At 47.8% G+C, this 24,583-nt stretch overlaps 5 protein-coding genes across 8 annotated transcripts in view; 2 read left to right on the top strand and 3 right to left on the bottom strand.

Moving 5' to 3' along the window:
- Positions 1-234: 234 nt before the first annotated feature.
- On the top strand, positions 235-3,532 carry anapc15 (anaphase promoting complex subunit 15). 3 transcript variants are annotated; one of them, XM_072691437.1, is made up of 5 exons: positions 235-517; positions 1,526-1,719; positions 1,811-1,870; positions 1,965-2,102; positions 2,685-3,532. In XM_072691437.1, the coding sequence occupies exons 2-5, from the start codon at positions 1,600-1,602 to the stop codon at positions 2,730-2,732; spliced, it is 366 nt and encodes a 121-aa protein (XP_072547538.1). In that variant the 5' UTR covers positions 235-517; positions 1,526-1,599; the 3' UTR covers positions 2,733-3,532. The 3 variants fall into 3 exon arrangements, with proteins under 3 accessions (XP_072547538.1, XP_072547535.1, XP_072547537.1); XM_072691434.1 differs by having other exon boundaries at positions 237-517; positions 1,598-1,719; XM_072691436.1 differs by lacking the exon at positions 235-517 and having other exon boundaries at positions 904-1,719.
- A 1,117-nt stretch (positions 3,533-4,649) lies between these two features.
- On the bottom strand, positions 4,650-6,145 carry tomt (transmembrane O-methyltransferase). The gene is made up of 3 exons (XM_072691461.1): positions 5,884-6,145; positions 5,609-5,805; positions 4,650-4,970 (listed from the first exon to the last, which is right to left on the bottom strand). Exons 1-3 carry the CDS (start codon positions 6,143-6,145, stop codon positions 4,650-4,652), a joined length of 780 nt encoding a protein of 259 aa, XP_072547562.1.
- A 2,358-nt stretch (positions 6,146-8,503) lies between these two features.
- On the bottom strand, positions 8,504-10,640 carry sfrp2l (secreted frizzled-related protein 2 like). Its single transcript, XM_072691585.1, has 3 exons — positions 10,079-10,640; positions 9,038-9,118; positions 8,504-8,817 (listed from the first exon to the last, which is right to left on the bottom strand). Exons 1-3 carry the CDS (start codon positions 10,635-10,637, stop codon positions 8,504-8,506), a joined length of 954 nt encoding a protein of 317 aa, XP_072547686.1. The 5' UTR covers positions 10,638-10,640.
- A 7,563-nt stretch (positions 10,641-18,203) lies between these two features.
- kbtbd3 (kelch repeat and BTB (POZ) domain containing 3) overlaps positions 18,204-24,583 on the bottom strand; it is a 9,008-nt gene continuing 2,628 nt past the window's right edge. Inside the window, exon 4 of the mRNA XM_072690875.1 lies at positions 18,204-24,006. Coding sequence (XP_072546976.1) covers positions 22,552-24,006 — 1,455 coding nt within the window. The 3' untranslated portion in view covers positions 18,204-22,551. The remainder of the gene's footprint in view (positions 24,007-24,583) is intronic.
- Positions 18,460-21,185, top strand: sln (sarcolipin). 2 transcript variants are annotated; one of them, XM_072690876.1, is made up of 2 exons: positions 18,460-18,554; positions 20,886-21,185. In XM_072690876.1, the coding sequence occupies exon 2, from the start codon at positions 20,947-20,949 to the stop codon at positions 21,043-21,045; it is 99 nt and encodes a 32-aa protein (XP_072546977.1). In that variant the 5' UTR covers positions 18,460-18,554; positions 20,886-20,946; the 3' UTR covers positions 21,046-21,185. The 2 variants fall into 2 exon arrangements, with proteins under 2 accessions (XP_072546977.1, XP_072546978.1); XM_072690877.1 differs by having other exon boundaries at positions 18,460-18,546.

The raw sequence follows: 24,583 nt of genomic DNA on the forward strand, positions 1-24,583 counted from the left end.
AAATTAAATTAAATTAAGTCATGTTACATTAAATAAATTAAATTAAATTAAATTAAATTAAATTAAAAGAAAGAAAGTTTCCCCACCGGTTTTCAGACAAGCTCCGCCCTACAGCGCAAAACCCTGCTGATTCCGGCCGAGAACCATGAACCACTAGCCAATCACAGCGCAGGAGGCGGGACTTGTCTGAATACGGGTGGTCAGAGTGAACCAGCGCTCTAAACAATAAATAGCTTTGATTTCCCTCAGATCTCTAATCAGACCCGCCTGGCCGAGTCTCCCCAGATCAGATCAGATCAGATCAGATCAGATCAGAATAGAGCGGCAGATCCGATCACAGATCAGCGAGACCGCCCCGAGGAGGAGGAGGAGGAGGAGGAGGAGGAGGAGGAACCAGAGGCGCGGAGTTCGTGTCCCGGAGGGACGGCTTAGGCGGGGGCGCAGGTTTGGCTCGGCTCGGTTGTGGTGGTTGTGGTGGTTGTAGTTGGGCCGGGAGGAGGAGAAGCTCGTCCTGCAGGTAAAGCCTCACAAACCGCCTCAGAGAGAGGCTCCACCCGTACAGGCGAGGCAGCGCGGGGCGGGGGGCTCTCACAGGGGTCCTGACATCAACCCCACCCGGATACTGACGCGCTGTGGACCGTTAGCGAGCTAGCTAGCGTTAGCATTAGCGTTAGCATTAGCGTTAGCATTAGCGGGCTGTGGTGTCGGTTAAAGCCCCGACTCTCCTCTCGCGCAGTTCCGCCGGTTCTGGATTCGGAGGAGGGGTTCGGGTTGTCGGCTGAAGGCTGGGGGCTGGGGGCTGGGGCTGGGGGCTGGGGCTGGGGCTGGGGGCTGGGGGCTGGGGGCTGGGGCTGGGGTCTCCGCTGTGTTTGGGGGGGGGGGTATGGCTGAGAGTGTCTCACGATATTTCTCTAAAACTTCTTTTATTTTATTTTTAATGGTTGTGTTTTTTTTAAACTCTCTGGTTTTATAGTTTGTGCTGAAAGTGCATAAAAATAAAAACATAAATTTAATAATGTCTAACATGAAGGCTTTGAGCACCATAGGGTTCACTTGACCCCCCAAAATGACCCGTCAGCAGAATGTAAACCGTTGCATTATCCACTGCTTAATGGTCATCTGTAGGTCTGTCTACTGGCAGGAACCTGGTAATAGGATGCATATCTTGATTTATTGATTTATTCATATTGATAATGAGACGATATTTTTTTATTTTTATTTTTTATTAGATTTGTAGTAAATCTGAGTTAATTAATAGTTGATTGATTTATTATATGATGTAAAGACAGTGATGGTAACATGGCTGAGCTTGGAGACATTGAAGACCACCTGTTATCTGTAGGTCTAGAGAAGTAGTGGTAGACCAGTTTAGAAGCTCCTTTGAAAAATGTCTGATGATTTTTGTTTTTATTTATTTATTTATTTATTTATATAATTTTGGGGGGGGGGCTCTTCTGATGACTTTCCAACCAGTGCATCAGACCCTAGCTGTACGTTTCACTGTTGAGCGTTGTCCCCCATCCAGAAGTTGCCCGGTGGTCTTATAGAGGTGCTTCTGCTGTTCTCTGATGGGAACGTCTGTCTCGTCTGTGTCCAGTCATGTCCACGCTCTTCCCCTCGCTGTTTCCCCGGATGACGGAGTCTCTGTGGTTCAACCTGGACCGACCATGTGTGGACGAAACGGAGCTTCACCAGCAGGAGCAGCAACACCAGACCTGGGCAAGCTGCTTGTTCCTGAGCTGATCTGATGGCAGCTTTGAGCTGAGGGTCTCTTTTTGTTCTGCTGTTGACGTTTGCTTCCGTTCTCCAGTTGCAGAGCATTGCTGAGAAGGACACTAACCTGCTGCCCATTGGGAGACCCATCTTCGAGGTAAGCTGACCGCGGTCACGGCCGTGTTGATGTAGGTGACGGATAAGCAGAGGTACGGCTCGGGCCGCGCAGTAAAGTTCCCGTTCTTCTGTAGACGTTTGACGAGGAGGAAGAGGAGGACGACGAAGACGAGGAGGACAGCGAGGAGGACTCTGAGGAAGACGAAGATATGCAGGACATGGATGACATGAACATTTACAACGAGTTTCCAGATGATGGCGAGATAAATGAGGTAAGAGGTCAGCACTGAATGGCTAAAAGTTTGTGGACACTTCTCACAAATGCATTCAGCTACTTTAAGCTGAACCCATTGCTGACACAGATGTGCAAATGCACACACAGCTTCTCTAGTCCCTGTAGAGAAGAAGTACTGCCAATAGAATAGGACCCTCTGGAGCAGATCAGCATCATGACCCTATTGGCTCCATGCTGCCTAATAATGCCAGGCGTGGGCTAGAGGGGTATAAAGCCCCCCAGCATTGAGGAGCTGTGGAGCAGTGGAAGAGCTGTGTTCTCTGGAATGATGGTGGAGGAGCTCCATCCAGTACTTTTGGATGGGATGAGTTGGGGATGATGAGGTGAGGTGGTGATCATCATCCAGCATCCTGACTGGGAATGCAATCAATGCAAAGCAATGCTCCTCCTCCAGAATCTGCAGGATCAGCTCCTTAATACTCTTGATTTCAGAAGAAACACAGAATAAATGAGCAGGTGTCCCAATACTTTTGTCCATAAAAATGCTTGAATCATTAAGAGGGAAGCATCACCGCTACACTTGTCTGACTGAATGCTGCCTCTGCTGTTTCTCACCCAGGTTGATATGGAGGGAGCAGACCAGGATCAGGACCAGTGGATGATCTGAACCCAAATAAACGTCCACCTCCTACGTTTCTCGCCAGAGATCTTCCTGGCTCTGTGGGAGGGGTGGAGGCTCGTCTGCTTGGCCTGGAGTCTGTGTTGAAGTTTGTTTATTTGTTTGTTTGTTTGTTTGTTTGTACTTGGTCTTTGAAGCCTCCGTACGCTGCGTTTGGAGCGGCCTGTAGGACGGGTGCAGACCAAACCTCCTGTGCTGCAGGACTTGAACAGCTCCAGGTGCCACCCAGCCATAACTCGCCTTTTTATGAGAATTGTTCAGGGACACGTCTCTTTTTCTCTCTCTCTCTCTCACACACACACACACACACACACACACACACACCAGTGTGTAGTCTATTGCCTTGTAACTATCAGGTTGTAACCTCTCTCAAGGACAGGTGGCCTACTGAACTGGCCTTAGGGGGCGCTGCACACCCGCATGCCGAACAATAGAGGCTCCTAATCCGTGTGTGTGTGTGTGTGTGTGTGTGTGTGTGTGTGAGAGAGAATGGGGAAACTAGACGGCCAGGGGATTTGTATTGCTACCTTGGAGCCAGTTGTAGATCCTTCAGCTGAAGTGAACAGAGCATCCTGAGGTCCACCTGCCCGCCTCTGAAGGTCAGTTTCCTGGATATGGAGTGACCCAGTGCTTCACCTGGGCTTGCCAGCACTGTAAGCAATGCCAGTGCTGAGTTAGCACTTATAAAATCCTGGACGCTGGCCGGCATGAGTGTGGACTCTGTTATTTGTACAGCAGTGTGTGTTTTTACGTGGATAAAGAGTCGGAGTGTTTGTAAATAAACCAAACCTGAGTCCGAACGTTTTCATTTCAGTCAAGTGGACACTGTAGGACACCGTAGTCTAGAGCAACCAGCTCCTCCTGGCTTCCTGCTCCCAGCACATTCCCGTCAACTCCGAAAGAGGGGAGGGTGAAAACTGACAAGTCCCAGGCAAGGGGGTCCTCTCCTGGAGGGTTGGAGGGTTGGTCAGCAGCAGCGGTGCTCCAGCAGAGTTTGGTAGTTGGCCTAACTGCTGTGTGTGCTTGAGGAGGGCCGCTACCAAACTGTAGCTGGAGGCCAGTCCTCCTGGGATAGAGTCGTCTGTCCACAAGGGGGTGCAATCACACTAAGTTGTGAGTGAGGAAAGACGGCAGGACCCTTGGGGCTCCCAAAATGATCTGTATGTGACGGAAATGTGTGGATTTGGTTAACCCAGGTCAAATAAGACGACCCAGTTCTCTAAACCAGTCTGATACCAATACTGACCAGTTCAGTATCAACCAGTACTGATATTTTTATACATATTAAAAAGGAAACCCTTTGGGCTCTTAGAAATAGGCTGGGTTTAGTGGAAGTTCTTCAGATGAGCGTCTTAACCCAGCCTCAGGTTCTTGGATTACACACACACACACACACACACAGTCGCACTGGATTTGTTACAAGATTGGATTCATTCCCTTCTCTTTTTTCCCTCCAAAATCTGATCCAGCTTTTTTCCGCTGATCTCAGACCGACACGGATACCTGGTGTCTGGATGGAGCTCCATCTAATACTTTTAGGATGAGGTGGGGTGGTGATAATCATCATCGAACATCCTGACCTCAGTAACGCTCTTGTTGTGGCTGAATGCAATCAAATCCTCACAGCAATGCTCCTCCTCCAGAATCTAGTCAAGTCTTCTTCTCTGGACAGTAGGGACAGTTACTCCAACAGAAGCAGGATCAGCTCTTTTAATACCCTTGATTGGACCGTAAATGAGCAGGTGTCCAAATACTTTTTTTTTTTTTCTTCCCATATGGTGTATCTTATAGTAATCTTGTTTATTTCCTTTTGGCCAAAAACAAACAAAAGGTACAACAGCTTTAAAAAAAAAAACAACACACTTAAAAAGGCAGCTTGTTAATTGAGGTCAGTTCTCGTCCCCTTCACTTCACCCCTCTGTACACGAGCTCGGCCATGCCGTCCCGGATGCCCCGGATGTACTCGAGGGTGGCGCGGTGCACGCGGTGCTCGTACAGGCCGGAGCGTCGCGTGTGCCGCAGGAAGTTGGGAGCCCCGGGGAAGATGACGTTGTCGGCGAGGATGACTGAGCCCTCTCCCAGCAGGCCGCTGCCCTCCAGCGTCTGCAGGTCAGGCAGGTAGCAGCGCTTCCAGTGGTCCATGAAGACAAAGTCCAGCCGCTCCACGCCGTAATCCTCCCGCAGCCGAGGGATCACCTCGTCCGAGGGGCGCACGATCAGCTCCACCTGCGGAGAGGAAGGGTCACGGAGCTGATGCTGGGAAATCTTCAAACAAGTGGCTGCTATGGTATTTCAGGTGGTTGCTATGGTATTAATGGTTATTTATAGTTTGGGGCTGTTTTGCTGCTGGTGGCCTTTGAGACATCAGTCTCAGGGGGTGCAGATTTGGTCTGACCAATATGGACAAAAGTATTGGGACACCTGCTTATTAATTCATTGTTTCTTCTGAAATCAAGCGTTTTAAGAGTGTCTACTGCTTTTGTTGGAGCAACTGTCTCTACTGTCCAGAGAAGAAGACTCTGTACTAGATTTTTGAGGAACATTGCTGTGAGGATTTGACTGCATTCAGACACGAGAGGTCAGAATGTTGTAAGACGATCACCACCCAACCCATCCCATCCAAAAGTACTGGATAGAGCTTCACCACCATCATTCCAGAGACCCCTCTAGCCCATGCCTGGCATTATTAGGCAGCATGGTGTCAATAGGGTCATGATGTTGACATGATGTTGTTCTATTGGCAGTACTTCTTCTCTACAGGGACTAGACAAGCTGTGTGTGTGCATTTGCACGCCTGTGTCAGCAATGGCTGCATTCATGTTTGACGTTATAAGACATATAGTGTACATGTGCAAGTCCCTCACCGCGTCGTCGTCGAACCCCGACAGCCGGATGATCTTCTCGGCCACCCGGGCGTTCCCCTCGTCCATCTCCACGGAGAAGAGGCGCGCTCCAATGGGGAGGGAGCGGGCGATGCGCACTGCAGTGTAGCCACAGTGGGTGCCCAGCTCCAGCACCGTCAGTGGACAGTGCTCCTTCAGCAGCCTGTCCAGGATCATACCTGAGAACACAGGTGAGCCCCTGAGAAGTCTTAGGAACGGAAGCATCTGGACAGAGTTCTGGTCCGGTCCGGTCTTACCTTTCTTAGGACCGATATGGCTGATGAACTCCACTTTGCTGCACCAGTCATCGAAGGTGTCCAGGATGCTGTCTGGGTCACCCGGAGTGGCGTGTGTCAGGATGTACTGGTACACCCGCTCCTCCCTGCTGATCCCCGTCACCAAGTCCTGCACCCAGCGCACCAGCACAGCCCGGTAGAACAGCACGAAGTAGTGCCGGTACCGGATAATCAGCGTCAGCAACAGCGGTAGGAAGGCCAAGGCGATGGCTGGAGAGACCATTTCTATGGGCAAGTTCATCAGAAAAGGCCAGTGAACTCATCTGCCAATGTAAACCTGGCTAGTAGCCTGATAGCATGCTAATCATGAACGTATGCATGTGCAGTTTCAGCAAGGTCAGACCAAACATTTCTTAGATTATCAGAAGTTTACTTAATAAATGGACGCTGTTCAGGCAGCTGGCTAGTTTCCCGCCGCCTCAGGGACTCCGCCATATTGAATTTATGCAGCAGATTCTAAAGACACCATGGGAATGGGGGGCTGTTCGTAGGTGATTCGGGCCTCCTCCAGTCTTCACATTCTTCTGCTGGGCTTCTCCACAGCTTCTTTGCCATTGCTAGGCTTCAGTCCAGGTCTCCTTCCAGAGTGTTCTTCAAATCCCCCAGAGTAACCAGAGACAGTGTTACCTAAGGCCGGTGGAGGCTTGCCCTGGAGCCAGGTCAGTCAGCCGCCCTGAGCTTCTGTGTTGCTGCATGCAATAAAGCCTCAGCTCAGAAGGGTGCGCGTCCCGTAACTCCACAGGGGGGCTGTAATTAGCTAAATGCCCATGTGGGGGCTGTAAGGGTTGACCCCCTGTGAACAAAAAGGTTTTGTCTTTGGGTTCTAAGTCGGCCCCACATATAGATGCCCACCACAGTGAGTCAGTGATGGGAGCAGGAGGGGTTACACATGAGGCCCAATAACAACCCATGTAGGAACCTTCTCAGAGCCCTTATGCCCACGTTCCCCCCATGAGAGCCCCACATGAGCATTTTGGCTGGGAGGGGATGCTCATGGTCAGCAACAGTGCTCAAATAGTCTGAGGCATTCAAGCAATGCTGGATTGATATTAATGGTCTAAAGTGAGCCAAGAAAACCACCACCACCACCTCCACCTCCTCCACAGGCCTGGACTGCTCTTTTCTCAGACCAGGCTACCTCTCTCCAGTTGGTGGGCCTGTGCTGAGCTGCTGCAGCCTCAGCTTTCTGGTCTTGGCGGACAGAAGTGGACCCTCATATGGTTCTTCTGCTGGTGTAGCTCTGTATCCTCTGTCTGAGCTACTGTAGCCTACTGTCAGACACCTGAAGCTGCTGACCTGTACCTGCCACCTCAACTGTACCCAGATAAGTGAAGCACACTTCAAGCAAACCTCACCAGCAGCCTCACCACCACCCACGGCCCATCCAACCTGGAGAACATCACCTGAAGCTAATAAACACTTAAAAAACACTCACCTGTACCTGTAAATGCCTGAGAAGGGAAGCTTTGAAGGCTGGCCGTTGGGAGTGGACGCAGGTAGGATCAGGGACGAAGGTTCGTTCTCTCTTCGTGTGTGTGTGTGTGTGTGTGTGTGTGTGTGAGACAGGTGTGGAGGATGACTGGTCAAGTGGTAGCCAATCAGCTTCACCCTTTGCATTATTGAGTGGCACCGGTGTGCTCTCCTTACACTGTGTGCAGTCTGAGAGCAGACGCTGCCGAGAACAGGCTCAACACACCCTCACCTTCACCCCTACCTCACCTCTACACCCCTCACCCCCTACTGATACCCCATCCCACTCGCCCAGGGTGCAGTCTCTCTCTCTCTCAGGCCCAGAGAGAGGTAGGTTTAACTGGGTTGGCTGGTACAGCAGCAGAACCGTGGGTCGTGTGGCTCTGTGGTGTTCATGGGAACAGGTGTGGAGTGAGGGAAGGATAGGGTTACTGTAACCCCTACCCTCTCTCTCTCTCTCTCTTTCTTATTGTCTCTCTCTCTTTGTCTTTGTGTTCAGAAGATAAAGGTTCCTTAAAGGTTTCATGGTTTGAAGAACCTCCAAATGTTCCTCGAGGATCTTTATGTGTATCATGTTTCGTTTATAAAAGGCATGAGGTGCGAAAGCCCCCAAATTATGAAAGACGCCCAGATGTACACAGAAGCATTTTATTGACTACAGAGCAAAAGAAACCATTCAGATGAAATAAAAACATAAACAAAAATATTAAAAAGTGACATAATAATCTATTCTGATTCACACTATATGTCCAAACATTATATCCAAAAGTTTGTGGACACCCCTAGACGGGGTATAAAGCCCCCCAGCATTGAGCTGTGGAGCAGTAGAAGAACTGTGTTCTCTGGAATGATGGTGGAGGAGCTCCATCCAGTACCTTTGGGTGGGATGAGTCGCTAGTAGAAAGTCGTCTTCCCTGGACAGTGGAGGCAGTTACTCCATCAACACTCTTGATTTCAGAAGACATAGTGAATGAATGTGCAGGTGTCCCAATACTTTTGTCCATGTAGTGTAAGGTAAGCTATTGGGCCTTAGTAAAACGAATCCGCCCACGCCCCCTAGCCATTTGCTTCAGCATTTTCAGCACAGTTAATGCTAACAGGCTAGCTATCATTAGCATGACAGTCTGGTCAGTTTCCGAACAAACTTTTTCAGCTCCTTCTCACCGCGGGACCACTTCACGAGTCTGGACAGAACCATGCGCCCCTTATGCATGTTCCCCAGGGCCAGCATGGACCCCACAGGTTTCCCTTCCAGGGCTTGGCAGGAACAGTTTGCAGCCTCTGGTAGCCAGAGGGCGCTCTGCTGCATCGCAGCCTGTTGCTCCTGCTCGCTGCCCTCCCACCGAAGGACACGGCTCCGCCCCTGAGGCACCACACGCAGGTCCAACCCCTCCAGGGTGGAGGAGCCAATCTGAAGTCTGAAAGCTGAAGGAGGAGGAGCAGAGACAGGCATGAGAGTGAAGTGATGGAAGGTTGAGGTCTTCATATCTGGACCCAGTTCTGGAACTCAAATATTAACTCCAGGACTGGAAACTGGACTCAGGGTCCAGATTTGAAGACCTCTGCTGTAGAACATACAGGATGTGTCAGGATTACAGCCCATGAAGGTCTATTAGGTTCACCCCGGCCATAGACCATCACTCACCGAACTGACTGCTGCAGAAGTTCTTCTGGATCTCGCTTTCTCCTTCTGAAGCCAGGCTGCAGGCATCGCACAGCACAGTACCTGAGAATACAGGAAGAGCCCCTTGATTACCCAGAATGCCTGGCATGGGTCAGTCACTTTGTGTTAGAGCAGTATTTCCCAAGAACGCCGGGTCGCACTGCCTCCCCTGCAGGATCAGCTCATGACCAGGGTCTTCTTCTGAAGTCTCCTTTGCTCCATAAGCTACACTGAAGGTCTTGGGTGGGACTTCTCTACTGAGGGAGGTTTACACTCTGGTTTCAGGCCATGCTTCTCCTCAGTTCAGAACTGCATGCATGCAGACCACTGTAGGTCCTCAACGGCTAGGCTCTTGACATATCCTTCCCTTAAGGCTAGGTCTTGCTACCTCAGTGTCCCTACCCCTCAACCCATGAAGACCTGAAGTTCTCACAGCACTTACCCTAGTTCTTTCAGGGCGTTTTCACATTAACCAGCATTCGCTCTGAGAGTTCGATACATTTGGTCAAGTGAGAGGCCAGAGGAGCGATCTCTGGTCCTCCCGAAATTGCACAGGTTGCATGATTTGGTTCTGTTCGTCACGTGACTGCTTCCCTACAAACCTTCTCCTGCAGGATTGGCTCTTTGTCTGCAGAAGTTGGAATGCCAGGCCTCCATAAAGTGATGCTCTTCACTGCTTAAGTGCTTGTAACCAAGCAAAATGAGGAAAGTGATAAACGGATGAACCTGGGTCCTAATACTTTGCAGAGAATGTGCAGCGCAAATCAACTGCATGGGTATAGTAGAATATCTTAAATACTGCACGTGTTCTGAATATTGACACTGAGGAGCTTTAACTCAGAAGATAGCACCTTCAGACCGCATCCAACCTGAACAGGACCTACCTTGCCATCGATAACATACAACCCAAAAATAGAGGCCCTTCAAATGCCATAGGGGAACTACGATGGAACCTTTATGAAACCAGAAGAAAAGCTTCTGCAAAAGCTCTTTATTGATGCTAACAAGGCATTCGACTCGTACCTTTGTCCGTTTCTGAAGCGTCTGTATGTCCAGCATCCTCAGCTCCAGGGATGCACAGCCCCTCTCTGGCGGGAAAGCGGCTGCAGTTGAACGCCTCTGGCCACGGGAACCCGAAGGCGCTCATGACGGGCAGGCACCCGTCCCGCACACTCGTGCAGAGGCTTCGGCAAGGAGGCACAGCCGCCGTGAGCTCCACCAGGCATGCGGGTGCGAAGAGGGAGCAGAGGAACTTCTTGGTGTCCCCGTGGCATCGCTTGTTCACCAAGGGTGTCCACGCTGCCGACTGCTGCTGCGCCTCCTTGACGGTGTCGTGGCCCAAGAGGTTGGGCAGCCTCATGGACTCGTACCCGATGCCGTGGCACAGTCCCATGGTGCTCGGCACGGGTTTGCAAACCGAGCGGGTGGTCCCAAACTCGGCTGACGTCACAAAGTCAGAAATCACGTCCGCCGCCACTTCGTCTAACCTGGCGTCGTCTAACGCGCCGTGGTCCTCAGCGTATAAGACGAGGACGTTGAAAGCTAGCACCAGTGTGAAGAGAGCCAGGGAGGGATCAGCCATCCTAGCCAGCCTGAAGCATGTTGCGGAGGACTGGAAAACTTTCACTGATCTTTGTCGACTCGTAAAGTTTACGAGTTTACCAGCAGGAAGGTGGGACCTTGGGTCCAGCTGAGAAACTCCAATCACTGCAGCAGTGGAAAGAAGGAAACTGCTCAGAAATAGTGATTAGATGAAGGGGTGGAAATAAACGAAGACTGGAAGCCTGGAAATCTTGGGGAATTCCAAATTCCACCTCCAAACCCGTCTACTAGTGTCCTGTCTCTTCCGAACCTCTGATTTGATAACTGCTACTGTTTCTGGAAGTGGTAGTCCTCCACAGTCTGTGTGGGATCCTGTTCTGAGGGAGGGTTTGCTCTTGAGTCTCGCTTTCTCTCAGTGGTTAGGGAGGGGTCACTCTCTGAGAATACCTATTCAACCTCTGGAATGTGAGGAAAACTGGGAATGGGGGGAGGGGTGGTCTGGAATTTCCTCAGTGCTCACAGTTGAAATGGGAAATGCTGGTTAATTTGGATTCAGTTGATGATGAATGGTCAGAGTTCTCGTTGGGGACGTTCACCTCCTTTCTGAAAGGGTTGCTTCATTCCCAGAAGAACATGTGTTTTTAAATATGGTGAGGCTCCAGTAATCTGGGAGAGAGGCCTGAGGGGGGATAGTCTGAATGTGTGTACTATGGGAACATCCTACTGTTATGATGAGCCTTTGTGAAATCAGCTGATTAACTGGGAACACTTGGAAACAATTACGCAGCTCTTTAGCAAACAGCTAACCACACCAACCAGTAGAGGTTAGGTCTGGCCTGCATTATTTCCATCTTGCAGTGGTGGGGGTCTCACCTTACGAGTCGATGTGACCTCCCAAATGCATCATTCGTTCCAGACACTCAGGGTTGCCACATCCTGTGAATTAGGCCTTTAGATCAAATACTCGCTCTACTGGGTGATTTACTGCAGGCCATAAAACCTCGGTTACTGTTCAAAGGCAGCAGGCAGCTTCTTCTTCAGGCTCTTTTGTCCCATCTACAAAAGGGTTCCACCACCCAGAGAACCTGAAACATCTGAACATCTGGTTTGAATTATAGTGCATATGCAAAATATCTGAGTTGTCATATAGTGTATATGCAAAGCTTTGAGTTGTCATATAGTGTATATGCAAAGGTTTGAGTTGGCATATAGTGTTTATTCAAAACTTTGAGTTGTTATATAGTGTATATGCAAAGCTTTGAGTTGTCATATAGTGTATATGCAAAGCTTTGAGTTGTTAAATAGTGTATATGCAAAGCTTTGAGTTGGCATATAGTGTATATGCAAAGGTTTGAGTTGGCATATAGTGTATATGCAAAGGTTTGAGTTGTCATATAGTGTATATGCAAAGGTTTGAGTTGTCATATAGTGTATATGCAAAGCTTTGAGTTGTCATATAGTGTATATGCAAAGGTTTGAGTTGGCATATAGTGTATATGCAAAGGTTTGAGTTGGCATATAGTGTATATGCAAAGGTTTGAGTTGTCATATAGTGTATATGCAAAGCTTTGAGTTGTCATATAGTGTATATGCAAAGGTTTGAGTTGGCATATAGTGTATATGCAAAGGTTTGAGTTGGCATATAGTGTATATGCAAAGGTTTGAGTTGGCATATAGTGTATATGCAAAGCTTTGAGTTGTCATATAGTGTATATGCAAAGGTTTGAGTTGGCATATAGTGTATATGCAAAGGTTTGAGTTGTCATATAGTGTATATGCAAAGCTTTGAGTTGTCATATAGTGTATATGCAAAGGTTTGAGTTGGCATATAGTGTATATGCAAAGGTTTGAGTTGGCATATAGTGTATATGCAAAGGTTTGAGTTGTCATATAGTGTATATGCAAAGCTTTGAGTTGTCATATAGTGTATATGCAAAGGTTTGAGTTGGCATATAGTGTATATTCAAAACTTTGAGTTGTTATATAGTGTATATGCAAAGCTTTGAGTTGTCATATAGTGTATATGCAAAGGTTTGAGTTGTTACATAGTGTATATGCAAAGCTTTGAGTTGTTACATAGTGTATATGCAAAGGTTTGAGTTGTTATATAGTGTATATGCAAAGCTTTGAGTTGTCATATAGTGTATATGCAAAGCTTTGAATGTTATATAGTGTATATGCAAAGGTTTGAGTTGTCATATAGTGTATATGCAAAGCTTTGAGTTGTCATATAGTGTATATGCAAAGGTTTGAGTTGTCATATAGTGTATATGCAAAGGTTTGAGTTGTTAGTGTATATACAAAGGTTTGAGTTGTCATATAGTGTATATTCAAAGCTTTGAGTTGTTATATAGTGTATATGCAAAGTTTGAGTTGTTATATAGTGTATATGCAAAGGTTTGAGTTGTTATATAGTGTATAGGCAAAGGTTTGAGTTGTATAATGTATATAGTCATTTAGTGTATATGTAAAAGCCTGAGTGCGTATGCAAAAGTATGTGCCATTACTTTTGTTATATGTTAAATTAAGCTAATAAACAGTGCTTATGCTTTGGAATATAGACGTGTGACTCTGTAGCAGGATATGAACTTATTTACTCTGAGATAATCAACAACATGTCATCTGTCCAGGGGTATCCAAACATTTGCATAAGCCTGCATGTAAACGATCTACAGTGCATATGCATATGGGGTGGGGAATTTGAGCCATTCTAAGGGCCTGTAAACGACCGGGAGGGTCTCTAAATGTGAAGCCCTGCTGTCACTGGACGGGCTGGACATTGCATTCAATGCCCAGTAGACTAATAAAGCCCCTAAGCCACTGTTCATGTGATACACTGCTCGTGGGCCACGGCCTGCTTTCATGTGGTCACTCCTGCCCTCGAACCCGGATTCCAGTTCCGTGCTCTGTAAGGTTAAGGACGTGCTCACTGTTTCATTTGACAAACATCTTCATCACGATATCAGCTTCCCCCACTTCGCTTCAGTAAAAAGCCCTACTCTCTGTGTGTGTGTGTGTGTGTGTGTGGGTGTGGGTGTGTGTGTGTGTGTGTGTGTGTGTAAGAGAGAGAGAGAGGCATTTCCACCCCAGCAGCTGTATTTAGCACACTAGCTCGTCAACACCTCTCCCCTCCAATCAGTCTTCTTTATGGACGCCCAGACGCCCTGGTGTGTGTTCAGTAGGCTGGAGTGTTGGTGTGTGTGTTCAGTAGACTGGACTGTTGGTGTGTGTGTTCAGTAGGCCGGAGTGTTGGTGTGTGTGTTCAGTAGACTGGACTGTTGGTGTGTGTTCAGTAGACTGGACTGTTGGTGTGTGTTCAGTAGACTGGACTGTTGGTGTGTGTTCAGTAGGCCGGAGTATTGGTGTGTGTTCAGTAGGCTGGACTGTTGGTGTGTGTTCTTAAAGAGGTGGTCTCTGTCCGGTCACCTGACAACAGAAGAAGAGAAGAACCGGTGTTCTGCTGAGATACACGCGTCGGATTCCGGCAGGGAGGCAGGATTTGGCACAACACCCGGAAAGGCACCTCGGAAAAATTAACAACATGCCAACGTCCGACACACACACACACACACACACTCACACTTCTCCCGACCAATCAATATCGAGTACAGGGAGGCGCAGCCCACATTCCTCAGTGTGCTCAGTGGCTAAACTGCAGTCTGACCAGAACTGACCAGAACTGACCAGTAATGTAACAGAACCATGAACCTCGGTTCGGACTCTCGCATCTGCAGAGTCACTGTTTTCCAACTGCAACCACATTCCTGTACAGAGAATTTCCCATCATGCTCCTGGTGGACATGTACAATAAGGCCACAGCTGCCCCCAGAACCCTTTGCAGAATGTGGACCTGACCCCGGTCAAATGAACGGGGACAGCAAGGTCACATTGCTGGAGAGAGCTCACCGATTGGTTGTTCACCCTGCCCGCGAGTCACAGTCTGCCTGGACAGCGACGGACAGTAGCGGGGGGGCTGTCCCATACGAGCCCAGCAATTCACACGTCTGCTAATGAGTCCGGGGGGCGAGATGGGTTGGGGGGGGGTGTTGAGAGGGGCCCTCTTTCTAACAGCCCCTAAGAAGCAGGCATTTGAAAATGAAGGGGCTCTCCCGGCACGCGTCCAAGCTCGCCCTCTTAGCGCCATCCCTCAAATTTGCTGACCCCCAGTGACCCCTGCTGTCAGCTTGTCGCTCAGATTCCACGGTTTAGTGGGCAGGTCGAGAGAGAGGTGATCAGGCCGCCCTAAAACAAAAGCCTGTTCAGCCCGCAGTGCTCCGGGCTCATTAAAAATACCTGAACCACAAACCAAAAGGTCATGTGACGTTGAAGGGGTTTAAACTATAACAGTGCCTCCACCATGTTTGACAGATGTCTCGAATCATGCAGGTCTTTCCTTCTCCATACTCCATACTTACCTCGTGTGCAGTCCATCAGGATACACTTGATATCTGATTGTTTTGATGTTTTGATTATTTATTTGTTTATTTATGTATTTATTTATTTTAGTTTTTGTGAAAAGTAATGCAAAACAGTGCAGGGTCCTTACCCTCCTGGTGTCGAAAGCGCTAGTTTAGATTATTTAGCCAAAAATAAATTGGAAATAGTTTTGTCTCACGGTCCAAAGACAGGATTTTCCATTCGATTTTTTTATCCATCTCTTGGAAAAACAGTAACAAATAAAATAAAATTACCATAATTTCTTAAAAACATAAAAGTTATTCACATTATTTATTAGAATAAGCAAAATTATTTGCAAATTTCTCTGGATTTTTTCTAGACAATTGACAAAATTAGTCAAATTCTCTTTTTTGTTTAAATATTAATTTTAGAATTAGGCCACAATTTCTGCATTATTTACTAAAAATAAAACATATCCATATTATTTCTTCAAACAAACTGTATTATTTATTATTATACTATTATTATTTAATTATTTTAATAATTTGAAATTATTATACAATATTACTTCAAATAAAATAAAAAATTGGCATTATTTATTGAAATAAACAAATTTTTATGTTTATTCATAATGCTTGTTTTTGTGAAATAATAAAAGCTATATTTAATTTCACTGATAACATGAAAATTGACTAATCTTATTGTACTAATTACTAATACTAATACTAATGACAGACCTGGAGGCATTTCTACATTATTCCTTTCAAGAATCTTAATAAAATCTGAACATCATCAATAAAGTCCAGTGACCCAGTTCTACTGGCAGTCATGCAAGCCCATACCATAACAGTGCCTCCACCATGTTTGACAGATGATGTAGTGTATGTTTGGACAATGACAGAGGTCCTGAACGAGACGGGTCAGTACAGGAAATGAGCTGAAACCCGGCCGACATGTAGAGAAGCTAAAAGATCTGAGGAACAGCAGATCTCTGGACTAGGCCTAAGGCTAGTTTGCCTGGACCTCGGGATGTTTTGCCTCTCATCCCCGGCGGCTTCATCAAGAGTCTGCAGGTCGGAAAGCCTTGCTGTACCACTGCTGGATGCGAGTGCATTGGCCTGCAGGCCGCAGTTTCTCTAACGTAGCAAACACTGGAGCGCTTTTCCGCTGGGGGCTAATGTTACAGAAGGCATCTGCCCGTCCTCCGTGCCAGCCTGCTGATGTGAGATTGCCCCGGGGGAGGAGGGGGTTCGCTGGTGTTGCCAAGGCACAGCTCCATCGCCATGTGCTGTGCATGTTAATTACCAAACACCCGCCGAGACGCTAAAGCTACACTTGTGTGTCTGTTAAATACGCTGTGTTATAGTTAACAGTGTGTTAGCTTAATGCTAATAGCATTGTTGGCATATGTAGCATATGTTGGCTTTATCCTTAGTTTAATATTATCTAATATTGTGTTAGCTTAATGCTAATAGCTATCCTTGGTTTAACATTATCTTTAGCACTAGTTAGCACTAATAATGAACCATATGTTGGCTTTACCTCTGGCTGTGTTGGATGTCGCTAATAGTTGTAGCTAATAGTTGTAGCTAATAGCTAACACTATGCGGATGAGCTGTAAAGTTAGAACTTCAGAGGGTCCATTAACCCTTTATTACCCCAGAGTTTGAAAGTTCTGATCAGAGGTCAGTCAGAGGTTCTGGTGTCGTACCAGACCCTTGTTCGCCCGCTCGCCTGCTCACCCGCTCGCTGAAGGCCCGGTGTGCTGTACATTTCCAGAGTGGGCTGGGGGTGAAGCTGCAGCGTGTCCGGGGGTCTCTCAGTAATTAGTGATCGGGGCTTTGATGGAGAGGAATCCTGTAGAGTCTATTTCCAGGGCTAATCCGGGTTAGCCTGTGAACAGCTGTTCAGGGGACGCAGCAGGAGCTCCGGTGGGGCTGACCGACCTTCTGGATCCTTCTGCAGCCTGCATATCACTCCGGTCCAAATCAGCGCTGGGCTCCGGTTCTGAAACCCAGGGGCCAAGCTGGACACGTCTGGACCTTTGCGCTCTCTGAGAAACAGAGAGGCACACGGGCCTGAACGGAGAGCAGCACACACAGCTGCCACACATCTGCTTTACTTATTATGATTGATTATTGATTATTGAATGTCGAGACTAACTTCCAGTACCTAAATATAAATGTGCTAAACGGAGCTTCTGATGGTTAAAGGCAGCCAATTAAAAGTTCCACTGACTTGCACTGTATGGACAAAAGTATTGGGACACCTGCTCATTCAGTGTTTCTTCTGAAATCAAGGCTATTAAAAAGAGCTGATCCTGCTTCTGTTGGAGTAACTGTCTCTACTGTCCAGAGAAGAAGACTTTCCTCTAGATTCTGGAGGAGGAGCATTGCTGTGAGGATTTGATTGCATTTAGCCACAACAAGAGTGTTAGTGAGGTCAGGATGTTGGATGATGAAGATCATCACCCCACCTCATCATCCCCAACATCAGCCAAATCAAAAGTACTGGATGGAGCTCCTCCACCATCATTCCAGAGAACACAGTTCTTCCACTGCTCCACAGCTTCTCAATGCTGGGGGGCTCTATACCCCTCTAGCCCACGCCTGGCATTAGGCAGCATGGTGGCAGTAGGTTCTGTAAGACCATAACTTTGAGCAGAGCTGATGCAGAGCTTGGGACAGTGCCACAAGTTCATCCTACTGTATGAAGAAAGGTGCTCAGCGCCAGAACTGGACACCATGTGTCTCAGAGACGCGAGATTGGGACGCCCCAGTCTAATCCGAAAACAATGGAGGTCTCGGGTTGCAGTGGGGACATTCCACAAAGCAGGCTTCAGCAAACCGCCGGTCTGAATCTCTTCATGATCCAAAGAAACGGAGGACTCCAGAAAGCCGACGAGCGACAGCTGGGTCCTCGGTATGTGCGTATGGGGGGGCACATTGTGGGGACCTGACAGACTCACATTTCTATATGTATGTTAAGTGTACAGCACTGCCAATATTCAACACACAATTACACACACATACGATTACATCTCCGTTTCCATGGTAATCTGAGGGTATGTACCAACATTACCCTTAACCTCAGCAATGAAACCATGGCCTCTGGCCTTTTTTACGTTAACACACTAGGGGTCAAAATCAAATATCATAATCTTTCAGAAATGAGATTCAGAGGATCTGTTTATTTATTTTCACTCATTTTCACACAACATGCAAGTGCCCATCATCCTGAGTACATGAAGTCCCCACAAAGAGATAAATACATAACCATACACACACACACACACACACACACACACACAGCTTTATTCCTCTGGACAGTGGTCTTAGATAACTGCCCTGGCCGCTGACATCACAGCAGGGCTGTTTGAAGGCCCGGTTTGGGAGGTGCCGGGCTGGCTGGGGTACTTTAGGCAGGGGACGTTTGTGTGGAGCCCCAAAAGTTTGCTGTGAGAGAGAGGGGCGATCGAGAGAAGCAGAGGGAGAGACTGTCTCTGACTCGGGGAAGCTGTTGCTGAGCATCAAGGTCCTGCAGGTGTGCAGGTAAGCAGGTAATAAACGGATTAATGGATTCATTCATGGATTGATAGATCGATATAGAATGTCTAAATAAACAGATATATATATTTATATAAAGTTACATGTATATAGATATATATTTTTAAATAAAAACTTTTTTGGCTCAGTACATTTCTACAATAAGTATAAGTAATATAATTTATTTAACATAATAATATATATGATTAAAGCTATATTCATAGACTGAGCAGGGGGGTATTCATAGCACTGCACACCAGATGCATACATACATATATAGTAGAGTTTAAGTAAATATATATATATTTAAAATAAAAGTAGAGAAACTAAAAAGATAAAATAAATAAACTTAGAATAACTTTTATGAACGTGTATAAACATAACTAAATAAATTAATAAATCAGATCAGGTTGAAAGCGGTAGGACTGCCAGTGTCCGCTGAATTCAGGCTATTCTGTGGTTGTCTCTGATGCACTGTGAAGGATGTTCTTCGCATCTGCAGCGTCGTGGTTCTAACCTCCAAATCCGAGCTGCTGCCAAGTGCAGAAACATAAGAAAGGGTGTCGAGGCATGTTGAGAACCGAAGTAAAGCTTGGCTGGAGGGAAACAGCAGGATGCAGCACTATTTAAAGAAACGTCTCATTAATGACCATAATAGGACGTCCCAAAGACAACTGCAGCTTTTAGGGGGTTATTTATTTGTTTTTGCCGAGGGATAAACAAACACTGATGAGAAAGATCCTGAAAGGTCTGACATTTCTAAAAGTGAAATAATAATAATAACTTTGAAAATATTTTTTATTATTGTTTTATTTTAGTTAAATTGTGTTTATTATGTTCTTGGTCTTTGTTGCATTGTTTATTTATTTAGTTTTATTGTTTATCATTGATTATTTACCATTTGGAAATTCTGTAAATCTGCGACTGCGGGGCTCAACTCCTGTTATTATTTCCCGTAAGAGCGTCTGTAAAACAGTTGTTTACTTGTTTATGTTTACCTTATTCCACAACAACAGAGCGGATTGGGTGGCGGGTAGTGGGCAGCGTTTATGTAAGGGGGGCTGAATCCAGAGAGCTGTCAGGGTGAGGGATCGTAGCAGCAGTTGAGCAGATGAAAGATGAGAATTTGAAACTCAAAGACAACAGGTGGGTTTAAACCTGGACCTGACTTTCAGAGCGCTTATTAATCCGCTATTTTTATTTGTGTGAGTGTGTGTGTGTGTGTGAGTGTGTGTGTGTGTGGCACTAACAGTGGAAACATGTTAAACCCTGTGGAATGTGAACAGGGAAAAATAAACACATAAAATAATGGTACATTGTGGTGGTGGACTGGGCACTAGAGATGGAAAATGCAGGTCCAGAAAGTAAGAACCCACAAAAATGTCCTTACCACACTATGTCCTTACCATAACACCCTCAAAATGCCCTTACCACAGTATGTCATTACCATAACACCTCCAAAATGACCTTACCACAGTATGTCATTACCATAACACCTCCAAAATGACCTTACCACAGTATGTCATTACCTCAACACCCTCAAAGTGTCCTTACCACACTATGTTCTTACCGTAACACCCTGAAAGTGTTCTTACCACAGTATATCCTTACCATAACACCTCCAAAATCTCCTTACCCCACTATGTCCTTACCGCAACACCCTCAAAATGTCTTTACCACAGTATATCCTTACCATAACACCTCCAAAATCTCCTTACCCCACTATGTCCTTACCGCAACACCCTCAAAATGTCTTTACCACAGTATATCCTTACCATAACACCTCCAAAATCTCCTTACCCCACTATGTCCTTACCGTAACACCTCCAAAATGTCCTTACCACAGTATGTCATTACCGTAACACCCTTAAAGTGTCCTTACCACACTATGTCCTTACCGTAATACCTCCAAAATGTCCTTTCCACACTATGTCCTTACCACACTATGTCCTTACCGTAACACTGTTAAAATGTCTTTACCATGACTTGTCTTGGTATGTCCTTAGTGGAAGACTCAGAATGTCTTTATTATGATGTGCTCACCTCAACAAGGTGTTCTTTTATCAGCTTAAACAATAAAAGTAGAGCCAGACAGACAGACAGAGCGTAAACAGACAGAATTTCCCAGGGAGATTAAGGACATGGGACAGACAGCAAGGAGAGGGTCGATATTAAGTGTCAGGGGCCAGTCAGGAGCTCTCAGCACCCCCCCTAGTGGTATGGGCTCCATATTGCACTCCATAAATCCGCTGGATTAACACAGCCCTGGGTAGCAGATAGTTCTACTCTCACATTAACTCTCTTTCTCTCTCTCTCTCTCTCTCTCGCTCTCTCTCTTATACTAGTAGATTACTGTGACTCCCACATCTTCTCGTCTCACACCAACGTCCCTCCCGACTGTGAGCGATGGACCGGTCCACACAGGAGCTCTTTCTGAACTTTATGATCGTCCTGATCACAGTGCTGCTCATGTGGCTGCTGGTCAGATCCTACCAGGAGTCTTAGCCCTGCGTGTGACGTACAGCTGGGAAGGAAAGCATGCCAGCCCTCCTGACCAGCAGATGGCGATATGATGGCTTGGAAAGGCGAAAGAGAGAGAGAGAGAGACTCCACACATGAAGAGATGGGGAAGGATTAAAGGAAGATGCTGATGTGGATGTTTGGTGCTTGCTTTTGGCTTTGGTTCACAGCCCTGAGCACAGGGGGACTGTGTTCACCGCCGGAGCGCTTTAGCCTCATAGATCTAAGTGTCCGGCCTTTTAGACATCAAACGTTTGTGCTTATGCAGAAAAATAAATGTAAACAATAATAAATAAACAGTCAGTGTGACTCCAGATTGTGTCTAGACTCATTTACTGTATGTAAATCCAGTAAATCTACCTGGACTCAGGTACCTGCCCTCACTGACCACCTAGACCTCCTAGAGGACGGCTAACACAGACCGTGCACTGACAGACAGGCGACACTCCAGCAAGGTGGAGCTATACAAGGTGGAGCTTTTTCATTTCGTTAAGCGTTCTAGGCAAGGCAAGTTTATTTGATCTGCATGGCCAAAAATATGTGGACACCAGAGACCATCGCACCTATATGAGCTTAGCGGAGCCCTGGGAAGACTTTTCATGAGATGCTCATTCCGTCCCAAAGGTGATCAGGGGGGGGTCCGCCACAGAGTTGGAAGCGTGTTATTCAGTAAAATGTCTTTGAGTAGCTTTAACTGGAACAGAGGGGCCCCAGACCACCGTCCCGTTACCGCTGGCATTCTGCAGGCCGATGGGCAGCACCACTCCAGCCGATGCTTGGTATTGCGCATAGTGATTGTAGGCTTGTGTGCAGGGGTGTCCACACACTTTTGGCCATTTAGCGTACGTTTTACAAACGTGCAAAAGTGAAGACAGTTGGAAGTGCTTTACGTAAAGTGCTTTTCTTTACATCACAGCTTCATACTGATTATTGTAAAGCTGTGACGGTGCACAAGACTCACAATTCCGTTGTTGTTTCTAGGACATGCTGGATGCTAGTCAGTGCAGTTGAAGACAATGCTAGGTGCCACTGGTTAGCACCGTGCTGAGTGATGGGGGGAGAGGGAAGGCCATTCAACCCAACCATTGAGAGCAAGGACTCATGGTCTGGAACTCATGGTCTGGGTCATGAAAGGGCCAACCCTGCCAGCAGAGCCACTCAGGAACCCAGATTAAGCTACATTTTTCAGTGAGATGCTAATCAATTCATCTATGTCTATTTTGGGGGGGTCAGCCCTCTACACTTATGCCCCCCTGGGCAATATTGTCTTTTTTATTAGAGCTGTGGCTGGAGGAGAGTCTTTTCAGAGCTTCAGGGACATTTAGGGTTGTCTTTTAAGGGGTTCGCGGGGGACATATTTGAGTATGTGTGCACTAGATAGGCATGCCCCCCCACCCCCCCAAGTATTACTGTAGTGCTTGACTGTGGGATGTGACCCCTACATGTATCCATGTGTGTCCAGGCATGCTCAGGTGGTATTCCTGATTTGGTTCACAGTGTTTCTGCAGGCTCTGACCTCCAGGGGTCTCTGTAGCGGTTGAAGCTAAGTGCCTGGCAGTGGAACTCCGTGAGCGCCCGGGGCATGGGTGCCACCTCCTCCCACTCCGAGCGTCCACTGTGGTACACCTGCACCTCGTCCGTGATCTCGTCTGGAGAGTAGTCCCCGCCCAGGATGTAGATTCTGTCCCGCACGCCTATGGCCCCGGCGTTGAAGCCGGCACACTCGAACGAGCCCTCGCCCTTCCACACGCAAGTGTCCGGGCAGAAGCTGTACACTTTGTAGGTGGACAGGTCGCACAGGTACAGGGTCTCGTTGATGGCCACGGCCTTGACGAGCGTGGCGTGGAAGAACTGTCCAAACTCGGCCACCAGCTGGCACCACTGGTCGGCAACGGCGTCGTAGCGGAAGAAGCAGTCCAGCGAGGGGTTGAAGGCTTCGGACATCTCCAGCTCAGAGCCCAGAGCGTAGACCACGCTCCCGCAGGCTGCTGCCTCTGGAAAGTAGATCCGGCGCGGCAGAGGACTGACTGCCGTCCAGGAGCGCTGCAGCGGGTCGTAGTACTCTACATCTGGCAGGCTCTGGACGTTGTGAGAGGGCCCGCTGGTTTTCCCACCGATCACGTAGAGACGTCGCAAGGTACTGACTGAGGCATGCATGGTACGGGCTTTGCCCATGGCCGGGACCTGGACTAAGCTACCTGTGACAGGACAGTAGCACCAGACCTCGTTGGTAGCTTCATGCTGGGGTTCCGCAATATGGAGCCGCACGGCCCGGCAACAGTTGCCCCGACAGCCTCCGGTCAGAAACAGCTTCTCTGCAAAGCCAGCCAGGGATGAGCCTGGCAAGTCAGCAAGCCTGGCAGCGTCCAGGGGCAGCTCGCGCCACCGATCGGCTGCCACGTCGTAGCAGAAGGCATGTCGGGTCAAGCCGTCTTCTTCTGTCTTGTGCACGTAGATGTAGCTGGCCGTGGTGGATGGACGGGCATCCGGAAAGAGGCCGCTACAGGTCTTCGTCTGCGCGAGAGCTTCCTCTATCACTTGGGAACACTCTTTCTGATCTAGAAGCAGAGGCTCTGACCGGCTCATTTCCTCCAGGAGAGCAGGGGGCAGCTGGTGCAGTCGGACGTGGGAGAGAAGCTCTGGAAGCAACGGGCAGCGCTTCTGTGGGTCGTGCTTGGTCCAGCGGAGCAGGGATCGCAGCGCACTCTCCTCATCTGGGATGCTGAGGGCATCGTCGGACAGACTGCGCTCCAGCACCCGTGCCGGCATCTCCAGGAAGTCTGGGCTGGAGGAGAGCATGTGGAAGTTGGCCATGACAAACTCGGTGGAGCGGCGCAGCAGACGAGGTGAGCCATAGCCCTCGGCAATGGCCAGGAGGTGAAGGCAATTAGAAACATCCAGGGTTTGGACCAGGAAATCGCTGCAGGCACGAGAGAGTATGCCCACCTGCAAACACACGTTACATGCATTACTGCTACTGACATCTAGGTCTTGAAAATTGCCACTGCTGCCACTATGGTCCAGGGGTACCCAAGCTATACCGAGCAAATCCCGAGAGTCTTACAGAGCATAATTAAATCTGGGTGGGAAGCTGCCGCTCACCGTGAAAGAGAAGTTGGCCGGCTTGGGACCCGGCACTGTCCAGCAGGGCTGTATTGGCAGCAGTTCGAAAAGAGACCGGAGCGTAGCACCGCATGCCATATCTTAAAGGGTAGTGCTGCGGTTAGCTAGCTGAAGAGAGTGTAGTCAGTCAGGCAGGGTTAGCTTTTAGCCTAGGACCTGTGCCTAACCTGTGACAGCCCTTCCATGAGAGGTGGGTCTCCCAGCTTGCTAGAGTTAGCTTTTAGCCTTGTACAGATACCCACTGTAGTCCATCTCGGAATGGTGCCTCCTCTAGTTGGCTAAGGTTAGTTTTTAGCCCAGCATGAATACCCATGACAGCCCTTCTAACAAGTGGTACTCCTCCCAGCTAGCTATAGTTAGCTTTTAGCCTAGCACAGATACCCACAGTGGCCCTTTACAA

The sequence above is a fragment of the Salminus brasiliensis genome, chromosome 11 (assembly GCF_030463535.1).
Source record: "Salminus brasiliensis chromosome 11, fSalBra1.hap2, whole genome shotgun sequence".
Classification (NCBI taxonomy): Eukaryota; Metazoa; Chordata; class Actinopteri; order Characiformes; family Bryconidae; genus Salminus; species Salminus brasiliensis.